At 35.7% G+C, this 16,899-nt stretch overlaps 1 protein-coding gene across 1 annotated transcript in view; it reads left to right on the top strand.

The window, feature by feature from the left end:
* LOC306860263 (elongator complex protein 4) overlaps nucleotides 1-16,641 on the top strand; it is an 84,096-nt gene extending 67,455 nt beyond the window's left edge. The window contains exon 10 of the mRNA XM_079401874.1: nucleotides 14,459-16,641. Coding sequence (XP_079258000.1) covers nucleotides 14,459-14,569 — 111 coding nt within the window. The 3' untranslated portion in view covers nucleotides 14,570-16,641. The remainder of the gene's footprint in view (nucleotides 1-14,458) is intronic.
* The last annotated feature ends 258 nt before the right edge of the window (nucleotides 16,642-16,899 follow it).

The raw sequence follows: 16,899 nt of genomic DNA, 5'->3' as shown, positions 1-16,899 counted from the left end.
CTCATGTTATACCTGTGATGGTTTCCAATTAGTTCCCAACCGTACAGGAATTTTGATGAGCCAGTTTCATTTTTGGTGTCAGTTCACATCTGTCAGTGTCACTCAACTGCACAGGATGCGTATTCAACTGATTTTCTCATCAAAATCATTAGCTTGGCCACGAGCAAACGCACGCCTCCTGCTTTGTGAATGGCCGTGTTCATTCATGCTCCCCTGAGTGTGATTGGTCTCTTGCTGAGCAGGACTTAAAAACTGGTGATGTGGGAAACAGCCTTTTGGCAGGTGCGCGGACTGCTCGTATGCTCTGTCCTTATGATTAAACGCCCTTCTGCCCAACAGCTCTATATCTATACCTCTGTCTATAAATCTATTAGTCCTTTGAAACTGCAGTCTATCTATATATAGGGCCCTATGAAATCCATTTTATATTTCCCAAATTCCGCTTACTTTTCTTTCAAATTCCAATTTTTCTGTAATTGTTTCTGGTTTAATGATTAAATAAAATTGTATTTATCAAAAAGTATGTTTAATTATTTGAAATCGTGAAACGGATACAAATTAATATATATATATTTGAACAAAAATCACATTTTTAGGGCCCTGGGCATTTTATTTTCTTCTCAGATTTATTTATTTATTTACTTGCTTGCTTACCAAATTCTGTTTTCCATTTTAATTTATGGATTCAATTTTCAATTTTAATGGTTTAATTAAATTGTAATAATCAAAACTGTAACAATAATAGGGCCCTATAAGCAATAACAAGCTTATTGTTCTTTTTTTCAGAAATTGTGTTACAGTATGTACTTTAATCAAATATGAAATGATGGTATAAAATATAATTTTATAATTTTATAATTTTTTTTTATAATAATTTTAGTAGTAGTAGGATGTACCTTCTACTGTACAATAGTAATATATTTCTGTGAAAATTTCTTCAAGTTAAACTGAACTTTTATTTTGATGGGTTGCTGTGAAGAGTTTTATTTGTGTGTGTGTATATGATGTGATGGTAGTTTTTCTCAAATGAATTGGTCAGATGCTCATGAAGTGACTCTCAGAGCAGTTCTGGAGATGTTTGTGTTTTATGTCCTCATTTAGTGAGACGGCAGACGTTAAAAAACATTGTTAGCGTCACGCGCGCTTAGCTGAAACCACGTGTCTGCACCATTCATTCACACAGATATGCAGAACATGCAAAATTCATATCCAGTTTTTTTGCTGTTTAGAATTTACAGACACTAGTCCATATCACCATTTGATTTGAGTGAATTGACCTATTTTTGATTTATTCCTTCAAAATTTGACATTAAATGACATTCTGTGTTATACAGTAAATTCCATTTTTATGACTGGATTGTGCAATTCTCCCCATGTTTTCCGCATCATGGAAATCAAAGGACCCTTTATACAGTATGTCTATAATACCTGTTTTAGTCTCTTTCAATGTGTTTGTATCTGTCTGTCTGTCTATCAGTTTATCTATCTGTCTGTCTGTAAATCTCTGTCTGGCTGTTTTATCTGCATCTCCACCTATACTGCTACAAGCAAAGAAATGCAATTTTCCTTTAGTTTCCTCAGTATATTGCTCAATGCAATGTATCAATAGATCTCTAGTATCTTTAGCATTTTCTCTGCAGTCTCTTTACACTGACCCTCTTTATCTTTAAAATATGTAGATCCTTCGGGTCTGATATTATTTCTGTGTGCATATCTGTCTTTGTCCCTGGTCATTATCCAGCAACACTCATATATGCATACGAATTGCGTTGGATACGCTGTCCTTTCATTCTCCTTTCGGGCTATATGTCATTGTTGTTGTCAGTAGGCTGTGTGTATTTATTTAGGGGTAATTGGAGGGAGAATCTAGGGGGTAATGAAGTGTATCCACTCATGGCTGCTCCCCTCTGCGCAGGACTCAGCAGCACAGCAAGCCAGCATCACATCGCCAGAATGCTTATTTTATACCCAGGTGGACAAACACAATTACAGGCCTCGTCCTCATTGTGGTGGCCCAGAGTCTGAAGCAATCGTTTGTGTGTGTGTGTGCGCGCCAGATTGGCTGTTCAGTGGAGCTCGAGGAAGACCTTTCAGTGTCTCAGAGCCCTCTGCACCCCTGCTGTTCTCTTCCCTGGCCCTCCGGAGCGGCCGTATGATTTCTGTAACACCTCCGGTATTTAACTCTGTCGTGGAAAAGCAAGCAGGACGCTGTTCATGATTTACATGTCATTTGCTGCCTCATATTGTGTGAAATTCAATTGCACAGCACAAACTGTAGCCAAGCACCCACGCCGTCTCTCTCTCTGCCTCTTTCTCTCGTTCGCACTCTCTCGCTTCCTTTACCTGCTGTTTCTTCATATCAGCTAAAGCTTGCTGTCTGAAAAAGTGGCCAGTTGGTTACAATCCTCTCTGAAGTTGATGTAATTTTGATATGATTGTAACAGAACTGTCTGCACGCAAGCATCATTGTGCTTTCTCCATTATGGGCCGACTGAGCACTTACAAAATAAGCGAGTGATTTCACAACCAGGAATTTCAACTATATTCAGTTATTTGCAAGTTATAGTTAAAAGATGAGTGGACAGACATTGTCTAAAAACATCACTCATTTACATAGTAATAAATTCACACATAGGATAGTTCTAAATTATATTGCAATATTATTTCAGTCAACTCTTTTGTATTAAAAATAGTATTTCAATTACTATTTTTCAACATCCTACAATCTTTCAGGGTGAGATTTTTACTTCATTCTTTTAGAGTAGGCTTTTTCTTCCAGCAGATGTGAATGGTGTGTATGTAGCGTAACAGAGGTACGGTGCTGTTGTTTCTCTGGTATAATGTCTACTGGGCTAAACCTGTTGTGACAGGAGAAGAGTCACTGGAGTGTTGTTGTCTCTCCCCTCTGTGTCCTTCAGTGACCTTCAAATGTCTCACAATTGCAAATCTACATTGTCTACATGAGCCATATACACATGCAGCTACTGTCTATCTATCCATCTAGAATGACAACTTTTGTCATGGATGGATAGATAGTAAGTTTTTTTTAAAACAATAAAAAAATGTATTCAGTTAGGATGCATTTAATTGATCAAAATTTATAGTAAAGACATTCATTGACATTAAAGATTTCAAATAAATGCTGTTCTTATAAACTTTTTTAGAATCCTTAAAACCCAGAATCCTGAAACAATTGTTGAAGGGCTTCCACAAAAATATTAATTACATTTTAAAATGGAAAACAGAAGAGACTGTGTGTGTGTCTTCTGTTATACACACACACACACACTATCTATCTATCTATATATATATATATATATATATATATTAGTTTGTGTGTGTGTGTGTGTGTATACTATATATACTCTGTGTGTATGTGTGTATACTATATATACTCTGTGTGTGTGTGTGTATACACTGTATATACTTTGTGTGTGTGTGTATATGATGCAAATCTCCCATTCCTCCACATCCCAAAGGTGCTCTATTGGATTGAGATCTGGTGACTGTGGAGGTCATTTGAGTAAAGTGAACTCATTGTCATGTTCAAGAAACCAGTCTGAGATGATTTGAGCTTTGTGACATGGTGCATTATCCTGCTGGAAGTAGCCATCAGAAGATGGGTACACTGTAGTCATAAAGGGATGGACATGGTCAGCAACAATACTCAGGTAGGCTGTGGTGTTTAAACGATACTCAATTGGTACTAAGGGGCCCAAAGTGTGCCAAGAAAATATCTCCCACACCATTACACCACCACCACCAGCCTGAACCGTTGAGACAAGGCAGGACGGATCCATGCTTTCATGTTCTATTGTCCAATTTTGGTGAGCCTATGCGAATTGTAGCCTCCGTTGACCAAGAAATGTTCGTCCAATCAAAACGCTCAGTCTGAAAAACTGTTTGTGTGAAAAAGAGTAGAAATGTATGTATGTGAATGGAGAATGTTTGTGTGTGAGAGCACCAGAAAAAATACGGCCCCTCATATATATATATGTATATTAGGGCCGGGACTCGATTAAAAAAATTAATCTAATTAATTAGAGGCTTTGTAATTAATTCATCGTAATTAATCGCATTTTAATCTCATATAAATATTTGACCTGAGAACAGTGAGAAGTAAGTTTTTTTATATGGATTTTTAAATTTCCCCATCCACAGGGCCAACCAAAGCAGTCTCATCAGCTTCTTTGTCCATGTTCACTGTGGTTTGTTTTTGTCTGTTTCTCAATATGCGTTCTTCAGCGATCTTGCGTCCTTGTGTTCTCGTTCTACGTCATCATTAACCGTCGAAGTTCAGTTCCAATTCTCAAGAACGCAAGTACAGAGGATGCATGAAAGTGCCCGGATATGTTCTTGAAACTGAGGATGCATCGAGTGCAGACTTGAGAGAATCGAGCCGTTAGAAATCCCAGAAAACGCTGTGGGCAGCCGGTGTACGGAAGCCTGTAAGCTTTAAAGTCGCTCTCACAAATACTTAACGGCTCTTCAAGTTGAAAGTAAACATTTATCGTTTTGTTTTGGTTAATTTTAATAAAGTTATAAGACCCGGAGAAAGTCTGCATTTTTATTGGCATATTAAAATGAATCTTAACAGTAAAACATATAACGCTGTAAAATAAAACAATACAATTATATGAAAGTAATATCTATAATAGTATGAAATGTTTTAATAAGTTATGACATTTTGTAATATTTATTGTTCATTGGTCGCTGCTTATGCTGAGACTATGCGGTCAGTTAAGCAAGAATGCAGTACATCTCAGTTCTCATAAGTGTGCGTTCTGTGTTCTCGCGTCCTTCCGAGTTTATTCTTCCAAGGAAGCTTGGCAAGACCGGTCTCCACGAGAACGCAAGTCCGTTCTTTGCGTTCTTGGAATTGAGAAACAGCCTTTAGTCTGAACGCTAGTTGGTGTTCCAGTATAATCGGTCCGCCGAAACTCATCCAGTGAGAAACGTTCCGCGGTGCTATATATATATATATATATATATATATATATATATATATATATATATATATATATATATATAAACCTTTTATTTAAACTAATCTTAAATTAAAAAAAATAAAATCACTTTTGAAAACTGTTGTTCCATTATTACCCCCTTATTAATAAATGTATTTATACACACATATATATATATATATATATGTGTGTGTGTGTATATGTATATATGTGTGTATATATATATATATATATATATATATATATATATATATATATATATATATATATATATATATATATATATATATATATATATATATATATATATATATATATATATATATATATATATATAATATGTGTATAAATACATTTATTAATAAGGGGGTAATAATGGAACATGTATATGTGTATATATATGTATATGTGTATGTATATATATATGTATGTATATGTATGTATATATATATGTGTATATATATGTGTATAAATACATTTATTAATAAGGGGGTAATAATGGAACATGTATATGTGTATATATATGTATATGTGTATGTATATATATATATATGTATGTATATGTATGTATATATATATGTATGTATATATATATATATATATATATATATATATATATATATATATATATATATATATATATATATATATATATATATATAATATGTGTATAAATACATTTATTAATAAGGGGGTAATAATGGAACAACAGTTTTCAAAAGTGATTTTTTTTTTTTTTTTTTAATTTAAGATTAGTTTAAATAAAAGGTTTTTGTAGTATAAGACAATAAAAACATTTGTGTGCATCAAAACCTATTAAAAGTCCTCTTAATCTCTTAAAAGTCAACTCATTTATTATGACAGCTTAATGTAACATTTTTAACAAGCCAAACAACTGTCTGTGTAATTTATTCTAAGCTTATGGCGTACGATAATGTACCTAATGCATAAATGTACACATGCAAGTATAAATTTGTTCTTCAACTCACTGAATTTGAAACCGAATGATCAGGGAATTGAGTGAAATACTTCACACTGCAAGCTAAAGAGAATAAACGTCAGTCCAATAGAAAAAAGTTTGCTAGGGTAGTGACATTTTTAAATGCATGAACTATGCATTTACCATCTTCTTGGTTGTTTAAAAGATTAATTCACTTATATCAAAGTTTGATAAAACGTTCTCTAAATATGTATATGCATGTTTGTGTACAAAAATACCATTTTGGCCTGAAGTTGTCTTTCTATTCAGCTCTGTGTTTTTGTTTAAGGTCAGGCTTGTGACTGTTAAAGTGCAGGTTATGGTTCAACAGGATGGGGTTACTAACGGCAACACCTTTTCAGCGCTGCAGTATGAAGTCCACACTATGCCTGCCTTTGTCCTCACAAGTGCTGTCCTTTAGTTAAAGGGACTCTTTCTTGTGAAGAGTTACAACCTGTGATGGATTACACCCCAATTCATTAACACTCTGAGAAGCACTTAAACACACACTTAGACTCTCTTTCGCCCACTTTCTCCCTCTCTCTGTCTCCAAGTTCCTCTCATACACCCGGTTCTCCTTTTGTCTCGTTTTGATCTGCAGCCTTGCGAAAGGCAAGTCGCCCATACAAAACCCCGTCTTTATCTGCCATTATCCTTTTCCTCTCTCTCCCCACTTTCTCCTTTTCCATCTCTCGCTAGCGTTTCTCCTCCCATGTCGTCTTGATAGCTGAAAATACCTGCTGGCTCATTAGCTCCTTCCTCACGGTGCTGCACACGCATAAAGAGCAGCGAAGGCTAACAGCAGAAGCCTTTAGCTCGCTGTCACACACACAAATGCACACACTCTCACGCACACTTCCCTTAAGCTTGTGGGTTGCTCTTACTGGGCTGAAGGATTGAGTCCCACACCTCCATTTGTAGTTGCATCAGACGGAGTTTCTTTTTTTGTGTTCTGTTAGACATTGAGGGGAAACCGCTAGCACACATGAGTGTGAACCAGAGGACTCCACCATTCCACCGGCTGGTCAGGTCCACAGAGGCAACGGCACAGTAACCCGTGGCCGACCTCGCCGCTGCTGCACGTAATGTGTTTAAACTGTGTTTGAACCCCACTTCTGGTTTGGGGGGAGGTGGGCAGGAGGAGAACAGGGACTGGGTTTTGTTGGATGAGTGGAGAAGGGACTGGAAGGGCTTCACAATGTATTTGTTTGTGGTCCCTTTTGGGGAGTTTATCCCTGACCGTTTCCAAGCGCCTCCAGTCTTTAATGAGCAGGAAAGGTCAAAAAGGTCAACAAAGGATCCTTTCATGTTGCTCTTTTCAGTGTAAACTTGCAGAGGAAACAATAAGGTGATGGGATGAACCTTAGGGCTGCATTATATTACTTGACAACACTGATTTCAGCCTTTTTCTAGATTGATTTTAGTATTTCTGTGGCCCTTTAAGTCCAGTCTGCATATTTTGCACAGTCGGAGTTGTCAAATTGTATGTATCATGTAGCATTATATGATCATCAGACTATATGATATCCTTCTGTTTGATATTTTAGGGCAGACTATGGAGTTAATATGGTAGTTTATGATTAATGATGACTAAAATCTGAATCTCAAGTGTTTATAATGCCACTTAAATGTACTTGGGCCATTTCTGTCCATATTTCTGTTCTTTTCAGATGGTAAAAGTCCTAAATGTAAATCAGCCTTAAGTCGACCTAACAATAAACAATTGTTATATACTGAATTATAATTAATTTAGTTACTCTAACCTGTGGTTGTTTGTATTTAGCCTTTAATCTGTTCTTTGTGGTCAGATTTTTAAAGAAATTAACATTTTTATCCAGAAAGTATGAATTAAATTGGTTAAAAGTGACAGTAAAGACATTTATAATGTCTAGATTTCTATTTCAGATAAATGCTGTCTTTTTTAACTTCAAAGAATACTGAAAACAAATATATGTCATTTCCATATTTTTTTTTTTTTTACATTGATAGTAAGTTAAATAAAAATAATAAATAAAAATGTTTCTCAGAGTACCAAATCAGCATATTAGAATGATTTCTGAAGGATCATGTGACACTGAAGACTGGAGTAATAAATGATGCTGTAGATTCAGCTTTGCCATCCAAGGAATAATTACAATTTCAAATATTATACAATAGAAAGCAGTTATTTTAAATTGTAATATTTCAAATCAGATCAGATCAAATCAGTGCGGTTTTGGTAAGCATAAGAGACTTAATCTTTCCGACCCCAAACGTTTGAACGATAGTGCATGTTGATTTTCTGTGAGAAAAGGATTTATATTTAGTAATTCAATTAAAACTGTTCAGTCAGAGGTTATTTTTTTTATTATTATTATTTACATTTATATGATCACCAAATTTCCTGGGTACACAATCATTGTGTAATAATCACATTTTGCTTTTATGTTCTGTTTTCAGAAAAGGAAAAGAAACGGATACATTCAGATTGATGTAGTACAGTGGCTTAGCAGTTCTTGAGTGCTAACACACATATTACTGCCACTTGTATGTAAAATGTTTATGTAACTCTCCACACAAGGGTTAAAACAGGCATTTTGAGAAGCTAGCAGAAGCAGAGGTGATGTTTCTCGTGATACACTGTCATATCATATACTGCCTTCATTTCTCAGCTCAGCCAATCGGATATGAAAGCAGCACTTACATGTGTTTGTCCTCTGTGCCTTTTGCACCCCAGAGTAGCTTGAGGGTCCCTGCATTCATATTCTGGCCAGCTAGCCCGCGAGCACCTTAAGCCCCTAACATACACCCAAAACCCATCCGACAGCACTCAGGGTCCTTTCGTATGGCACCTCTCCAAATCCGAACGAGCAGAGAGGAGTGAAAACTCCCCCTAGACTCCTGACCTCTGCAGTCAGCGGCCTAAAGACTCACAGCACAATGGACACAGCTGGCCAGAGGGTGGGATGCAATGAGAACGATACTGATTTTGGTGCACAGTTGGGATTTTTTTTAATTCTCTTGGTTACTTGTATGCGGGGCAGTCATGGCCTAATGGATAGAGCGTTGGACTTGTAACCCGAAGGTCGTGGGTTTGAGTCTCGGGTCCGGCAGGGATTGCAGGTGGGGGAGTGAATAACCAACACTCTCTCCACCCTCAATACCACGACTGAGGTCAGACCCTTGAGCAAGGCACCGAATCCCCAACTGCTCCCCGGGTGCTGCAACAATGGCTGCCCACTGCTCCGGGTGTATGTTCACTACTGTGTGTACACTTGGATGGGTTAAATGCAGAGCACACATTCAGAGTATGGGTCACCATACTTGGCCACACACCACTTCCCTTTCCTTCCTTTCCTTTACTTTTGCATGTCCTCGGGTGCTTGTCACTTGGATTGGATTTTGAATAACGTGCAGAAAGAAGCAAATGAAAAAGAAAATTGTGATAATTATAGGGCTGACGCCAGAAGTTATTGCTTCACATTATTTCATGTCCGATGGTTCTGATATTATGTATTATGTAGTCCCCCAAATTGCACATTGTGAAACAGAGCTGTATTTCAGAATACTAAGTCATGTTACTTGTTTAAACATGGTTAATTAAAAAACCTGCCATGCAGAAATCACAGTTGGAAGACTTGGAAATGTATGTGTATGGATATATACACATTAATTTAAGCTTTTATGTATATCAAAATATTTAGATATTATGTTTTATTCTATTATATTATAAAGAGTAAAGAAAAAAAGAAGTAAAGAGGTGACGTATTGTCAAGTATGGTGACCCATACTCGAAATTGGTGCTCTGCGTTTAACCCATCCAAGTGCACACACACAGCAGTGAGTAGTGAACAAATACACACACACACACACACACCGTGAACACACACCCGGAGCAGTGGGCAGCCATTTATGCTGCGGCGCCCGGGGAGCAGTTGGGGATTCGGTGCCTTGCTCAAGGACACCTCAGTCGTGGTATTGAGGGTGGAGAGAGCGCTGGACATTCACTCCCCCCACCTACAATTCCTGCCGGCCGGGGACTCTTGTTATTACATGGGATTTTGGACAAGTTTAAACTACAATTTGAGCTATGCTTCAATATTACATGGTATTTTGAACAAGTTTAAACTATGGTTTGCACTTCTATGCTTCATTTAACATTTTGGTTATTAAATGCAAAGCTTGGTGCAAAATGAAGACATGCCTCTAAAGAAAAACCACAAGCTATAAGAATCCCAATGTTTGATAAGAGTCTGCCATGTGAATATATTAAGTTAATATATTGGGTTAAACAAATTAAGTTTTGGTTTGTTTTTTGAGCTAGGGCAAGTCAGAGTGAATTCAGATAAGTTGGGCTACTTTTACATTTCATCTTGCCTAATTAAACTGCATTCACTCTATATAAAGACTGTTACTTTAATCCAAGCTCCTCTGATCCCAAAGCATGTTAAATGTTTTGAAACACAATCTCCTGTGAGATTTGTGGTGATTCTTCACAAGTGCCGGTGCGACCAACAAGAAGTAGCTGGAGGGCTTTGAAGCTATTATCAGTGCAAGGTTTTGTTCAGCGTGGAGTGTTATTTGTAACCCTCTTAAGGAAAGCCACTCTTAATGTTCCTCTCGAGAGCCTCTTGTAAATCACTTCAAGTGTTTTAAACTGATTTTGTTCAAGTGACTTCCTGGCAGAAATTGTTGTTGCTGTTTGCATAAAGCACTTCATGACAACGATTGCCTCTTAATAATCCACTCATCCCTTTAATGATCCTAGAGGTTTTTGTGTACTCAGTTTGCTGTCTTTTCTATTATGTTATAAGAGTCATTTTCTTGTATCCCAGCTTGCAAGTATAAAGGAGCTGTTCTGGTTTTGTCTGTTGGAACATCACGAAACTGCGGCATTGACTCAACCAGTGAGTTTGAGGCAAGCTTTTCTGTTCATCCAGCCTGTGGCAGACAGCTGCAGTATTTGGAAAAAGTGTTTGAAAACAGTCTTTATTATTTTTCCATTTTGTGATGTAAATGATGAAGAAATGAACTCTTTTCTATCTAAGACGTATACTGTACCAAATGCATTATGGAAGTAGAGTTCCTGTATTCCCTCACACAGTAGGACATTGTGTAATCAAGTATGTGTCATGTTCAAGTCGTCTTAGTCACGCTATCTAATACAGATTGGTCTGGACTGCCTTGAGGCTGAAAGTATCATGTGACGAAATGATGATGATATTGCAAATTGTATTATTATTATTATTTAGTTATTTAGCAGACGCTTTTATGCAAAGCGACTTACAAATGAGGACAACAGAAGCAATCAATTGTAGTATTAAAACAACTAAAAGCTAAAACTTTATAAATACTACTTATGCACATTTTAAAAATTAAAATAGATAACACATACAAATCACGACAGTGTAGTTTATAAAATCCTAAGAAATAACACTGCCAAACACACATGCTAAAAACAACAACTTAATTACACATTACACAAACTGAAACAGAAGTGAAACAAGTAGTAGAAAAGAGGAGAAATAAAAAGTGATACTTCTATCCTTTGCCGGTGTCCCTGCCCGGTAGAGTCGATGGTCTTTACACTCTTCGGTCATCACACAAGGAGGACTTCACACGACAACTGCCGCGACCGCTGCCACGGTAAACGAAGCTATTTTACCCATCTAACAAAATACTAATTGAATTTAGCTGAACACACTTTCCTTATTTTTCCACAACAAATGGCCAAGCAAGTGTAGACACTGACAAGATACGCGAGACAGAACGAGACCAAACGCGATATCAGCACGTCTATGCAACAATGGGCTTTGAGGAGCCAAGTCAAAGTTGTATATTTTCTTTTTTTTTTTAATTACACTTGAGTGACTTCAAGATGAGAGAATGTTGCATGCAGATCTTTAAAAGCTTGTATGCTTTGCTAAGTAATTTCAACCCAATTTTTCTTGGAGGCAATCAAATGATAAATAATTTAGCCACTTTTATAGTATTATAATGTTTAACTAAAATATTACCTTATATTATATTCATAGTTGTAATTCATGTTTTATTTTTTAATTGCACTTTGAGGGAATGTTGTGAAGCTTGAAAATTGTATGTTTAGCAAAGTAATAAATATTTAACCACTTTTTAAATATTATTATTATATTATAAATATAAGTATTACTTTATATTCATATTATAAATTATTACCATTATGTAATAATATATTATATTAAAGCCAAGTCAAAGTGGTATATTTTTTGGAAAGTACTAAATATTTAACTTGCATGTTTTTACCATTAGTAATAGAATTATGTAATATTATATTATAATATTATTTTTTTTTAGATTTAAATATTATACTATATATATAATATATTTTTTGTCAACTATTTTTGGAAATCTTAAGAAATAACCATTCTCCTCGATACCATGGTCAGTTTTTAAAGAAATCATGGTCATCTTTTAAAGAAATGATTCAACCAAAAATTTAAATAATATCATCCTCACCCTCATGATGTTACAAACCCATATAGTGTTACCACATCTTTTGAGGTCCAAAACTGACAAAAACATTTCAAAAAGATTTGAAATGACATGAGAGTGAAATTGTAAAATTACAAAATTGTCATTTTTGGATGACTTATCCCTTTAAATTCCAGCGTTTTCTGATCTGTAGATCCCTTCTCATGTTCTTCAGGCTTCCTCCTGATAAGCTTAACATTTTGATCCTGGGTGTCTCCAGGTAGCCTGGAGGGTTTTGAAGGAAAAGGATCTGAAGCTCTTAAAGGCATGTGGAAGAGGCTCAGGGAAATTACAGATTGTCCTGAGCTTCCTCCGGCCTACTCTTTTAGGAACATGACTTACCTGCTGTTCAACAAACAATAGGAGCTTTAGAAGCCCATTGTTTGGTAGGAGATAAACATCAACCTGTGGAAAAAGGTCACCTGAATCAAGGCTGCAGTTGCAGGTATGTTCAGCTTGTGGTGACTGACTTGCAGTGTATTCAACCATACACTTGACTACTCTCGACACCGTGTGTGTGTGTGTGTGTGTGTGTAAACCTTGCGCTGAGCTCCCTCATTAGCCTCTTTAGCACAAGCTTTTGGCATAGCTCATTGCCTTGTTAGAGATTAGTGCCCATGTGGGGCCAAGTTACCGTAATAAAACGCTTGATTCAAATGACTCTCCTAAAAGCCGTAATTCTACACACAAACCTTTCTCCTGAACCGCCAAAAAGCTCGAGCCTCCCTCAAGGGTTTTTAGCTGCACACTAACAGTTACACTTCTCGGACCGTTTAAGGTGCATGGCCAAGCATCTAACGCGATTTGTGTTCACACACTCCGTTTAGTCTGTCTGCAAACACAGGCTAGGATGTTTTCTCGCCTGTCTTACGTCTACAGGTCTTCAGTGTGGAGCAAAGAAGATGAAACAGGCATCTCTGGCTAAAAGTGTTCATGAGCACTTGTTTAAACTGATTGTAGTTTTGCAGATTGTAAAGGTTCAGTTTGTTTTATTCAGCAATATACAGATGCCTTTTTTACAGTTTGTACAAATGTTAAATTAATGCAATGTGAAACTTTAATACTGAATGACGCTAACAACTGTAGTTCTGTTCCAAAATGATAGCTACCCATATAAACCAGTGTTATTTTATTTGTTGTTTATACTTTTATAATATTTATTAATATTTTAAAATCACTTTAGTTTCATTTTTCATTATAATTTTAAGTTTAAGTTTTGGTAATGTTTTGCTTTTGTCATTTTTTTCAATGTCCATTTAATCTTAATTTATTTTAGTTTTAGTAATTTTATTACCCAAGACATTTCAAATTTTCATTTATTTTTTATGTTTAAATTTTTTTATCTAGTATGTACTTTTTTTTCAGCTTTTGATAATTAACAAGAATATATACAAAGCAGCTTCACATATGATATTTCCAGAGAAGACAGTTGCAGAATTCATTGAAATATATCCACTTTTTTGTGTGCTTTGTGTTTATTAGATAAGTGCATTGATAGTTTAGCAACGTGCTAACTATTAACTATTTCTGTTGCAAATAAATGCTGCTCTTTTGGACTTCCTGTTCATCAAAGAGAAAATGAGTTCAGTTTCCTCAAAAAATATTAAGCAACTATAATAAGGAATGTTTCTTGAGCAGCAAATCAGTATATTAGAATGATTTCTGAAGCATCGTGTGACACTGAAGACTGGAGTAATGATGCTGTAAATTCAGCATTGCATCACAGCAATAAATTAAATTTTAAAATATATTCAAATAGAAAATGTTTATTTTAAATAATAAAAATATATCACAAATTTCCTCGTTACTGTATTTTTGATCAAATAAATGCAGCTTTGATAAGCATAAGAGACTCTTCTGAGCTGCTTGAATATAGTACTCCAGTATTATGTTTTACGCCAAAATACCATCTAATACCATCACTATACCAGTGTACCAGTTGTTCTGCGTTTGTAGCTTTATCACATGCCTTCCACATTATTCTTTCCGCCTTCCTCTAACATCCTCCCTCTTTCTCTTTCAGAGACTGCATTTGCCTCCAGACCTGTCAGAGACGGTGAGTCGAGTGAGTAAAACAGAACTGGCAGCAGGATGTGGCAACACTGCCACGGGCAACAAGCACCTAGATTTCTAGTGTATTCCCATTCCTCCTCACCGTCCACCCCCGTGATGTTCAAGGGCAGGAGAGCGCTGGAGCTGCACTACGCCAGCACTAGGTTACGGTCACACCTGCACTGACACACTTACTCTCATTATTAGTGAATGAGATTAAGATGGAGCAACGTTTAGTAACGACACAACATGGAGAAGCGTACAAGACCGTGATATTCAGTGTCACAAACATCTGACAAGTACCTGTTGCTATCTTTGGATAAAACAAGAATGTGATGCAAATAACAGTAACGTAGTTTGGCTACCAGTGTCTTTTCAATGCACTTCATGGCTTCCTGATGTTTATTAGCTTAGTTAACTAATAAATATTTGGTATCAATTAAGTTTCAACCAAAAATGTCAACACTGTCATGTTTTTATTCACGTTCGAAACAAGGATTGTGGCAGAAAATATCATTTTGACTCGATCCTTTTTTTTTTTTTTTTGATTATATCTGGTTCATAATGTTGCTCTGTTCAGAATATAATTAAAGCTGAAATATATGGGTAGTTAACATATCAATGTGTCCTACACTCTAAAAAACAAATGGTGCTATATGGCACTAAAAGTGGTTCTTTGGCTCGTAAACATAGGGGAACCACTTTTGGTGCTGTATAGCACCAATTCTTGGTTCTTCAGCAGTTCTTCGCTGGTTCTTTGGCATGACTGAGGGGCTATATAGCACCTCTACCATATACAGAACCTGTTAAGCTCCTGTATGGTTCTTCGGCAGTTCTTCAGTGGTTCTTTGGGGTGATTAAGGTGCTATATAGCACCACTGCAATACAAAGAACCTGTTAAGCCCCTTTAAAGGTTCTTTACGAGCCAAGGAACCACTGTTGGTGCTGTTTAGCACCATTATTGTTGAAGAAATACAATGCAATATGGCACCTCTTATGGTTCTACATAGCACCATTTGACAAATGTGCTGTATAGCACCAACGAGCCAAGAACCACTTTTAGTGCTTTATAGCACCATTTTTATTTTATTTTTTTGGAGTGTATGGTGTGACAGAAAAATGTAAAGAAAAAAAAAGAAAAATTATAATAACCTCTAACATTGAAAATTAAATCTCTCATGCTATTTGTAACTCTAAGAATGAAGATCCATTTTTCTCATGTTATTTGTATGTTAAGTTTTTTTTTTTTTTTTTTTTTGCTATGTCACACTATAGGACAGTCCAATTTTTATTTGTCAACTACCCATAAATAAATATAGGACTTGACATAGTTTCTCTGTTTTGCATAGTGTTGTCATTTTGCCATGCTCTTTACTGCCATGTTTATAATAACATACATTTTTTTTGTATAAAAGCAGTACTTAAATTGTTTGCATTCATCATAGTAAGATTTGTTGTACTGCGCTTAATTCCTGCTGTTTAACAAAAAAAATCCATTATCTACAGTTAGGATTTACATTAGTGAAGTAAGAAAAATACTGTTACAGTAAATAAAATCACCATTGAGAATAATGGTAATTATTTGTAATTATGTCCGAATACATTAAAGTAATTAAAGTTTATAAGGAAAATGTGCATAATTGTCACTTAACTTAATTTTCCTAAAAATATAGGCTTCTTTTTATTGACGCAAATATATATGTTTTTCTCCCTTTTGGGGTAAAAGGTGACCTGTTTTTCAAGTGTTTTAATACTGACCATGACCAAAATAATATAATATGATATAATGCAATAATCTTCTTTCTCCATTTCTTAAACAGGCTCCACAATAAGATACTGCATTCATTTACAATTTAATTAAAATAAGATCCGAAAAGCATATATTCATGAGGCAGGTTTGTTTTTATACACACGTTAATGTTGCATAGCCTCATTTTCATTGTCTGTAAACAGATACAGCTGTATCAGTGTTCAGTTTTTAGTGAGTTTATTGCTCCGTTCCAAAATGTCCAAAAGAAGTTTGTGTCATTCAGCGTTTGATGTTGTCATCTTTTCTGGAATCCATGTGAGAATTATTTTATTGTGGGTTCTGAATTTGCACAGTTGTTTTTTGTTTGTCACTGCTGTTTCAGGAATAAAATTGAATAAGTTGTTAACAAAATAGAACGAACATAGTTAATCAATTAATTTGAGCCCAAAACTGCATGTATTATAAGACATGCAAATAAAATATAACAGCTTTGTCCAAGTATAACTTGGCTTTAGTTGTGATTTTGAGATTTCTCCATCCTTTCCAGTTTGCTGGTGTGTCTTTAAATGGTAATGTTTTTAATTATGAATGGTTTTACTTGAAAATGATTTTCACTTTCATTAGGAGTCGTCTTAAAGTTCTGCATTCTTGGAAAATCATGA

The sequence above is a fragment of the Barbus barbus genome, assembly GCF_936440315.1.
Source record: "Barbus barbus genome assembly, chromosome: 1".
Classification (NCBI taxonomy): Eukaryota; Metazoa; Chordata; class Actinopteri; order Cypriniformes; family Cyprinidae; genus Barbus; species Barbus barbus.
The sequence above is the reverse complement of the archived record's forward strand: the minus strand, read 5'-3'. Positions and strand labels throughout refer to the sequence as shown.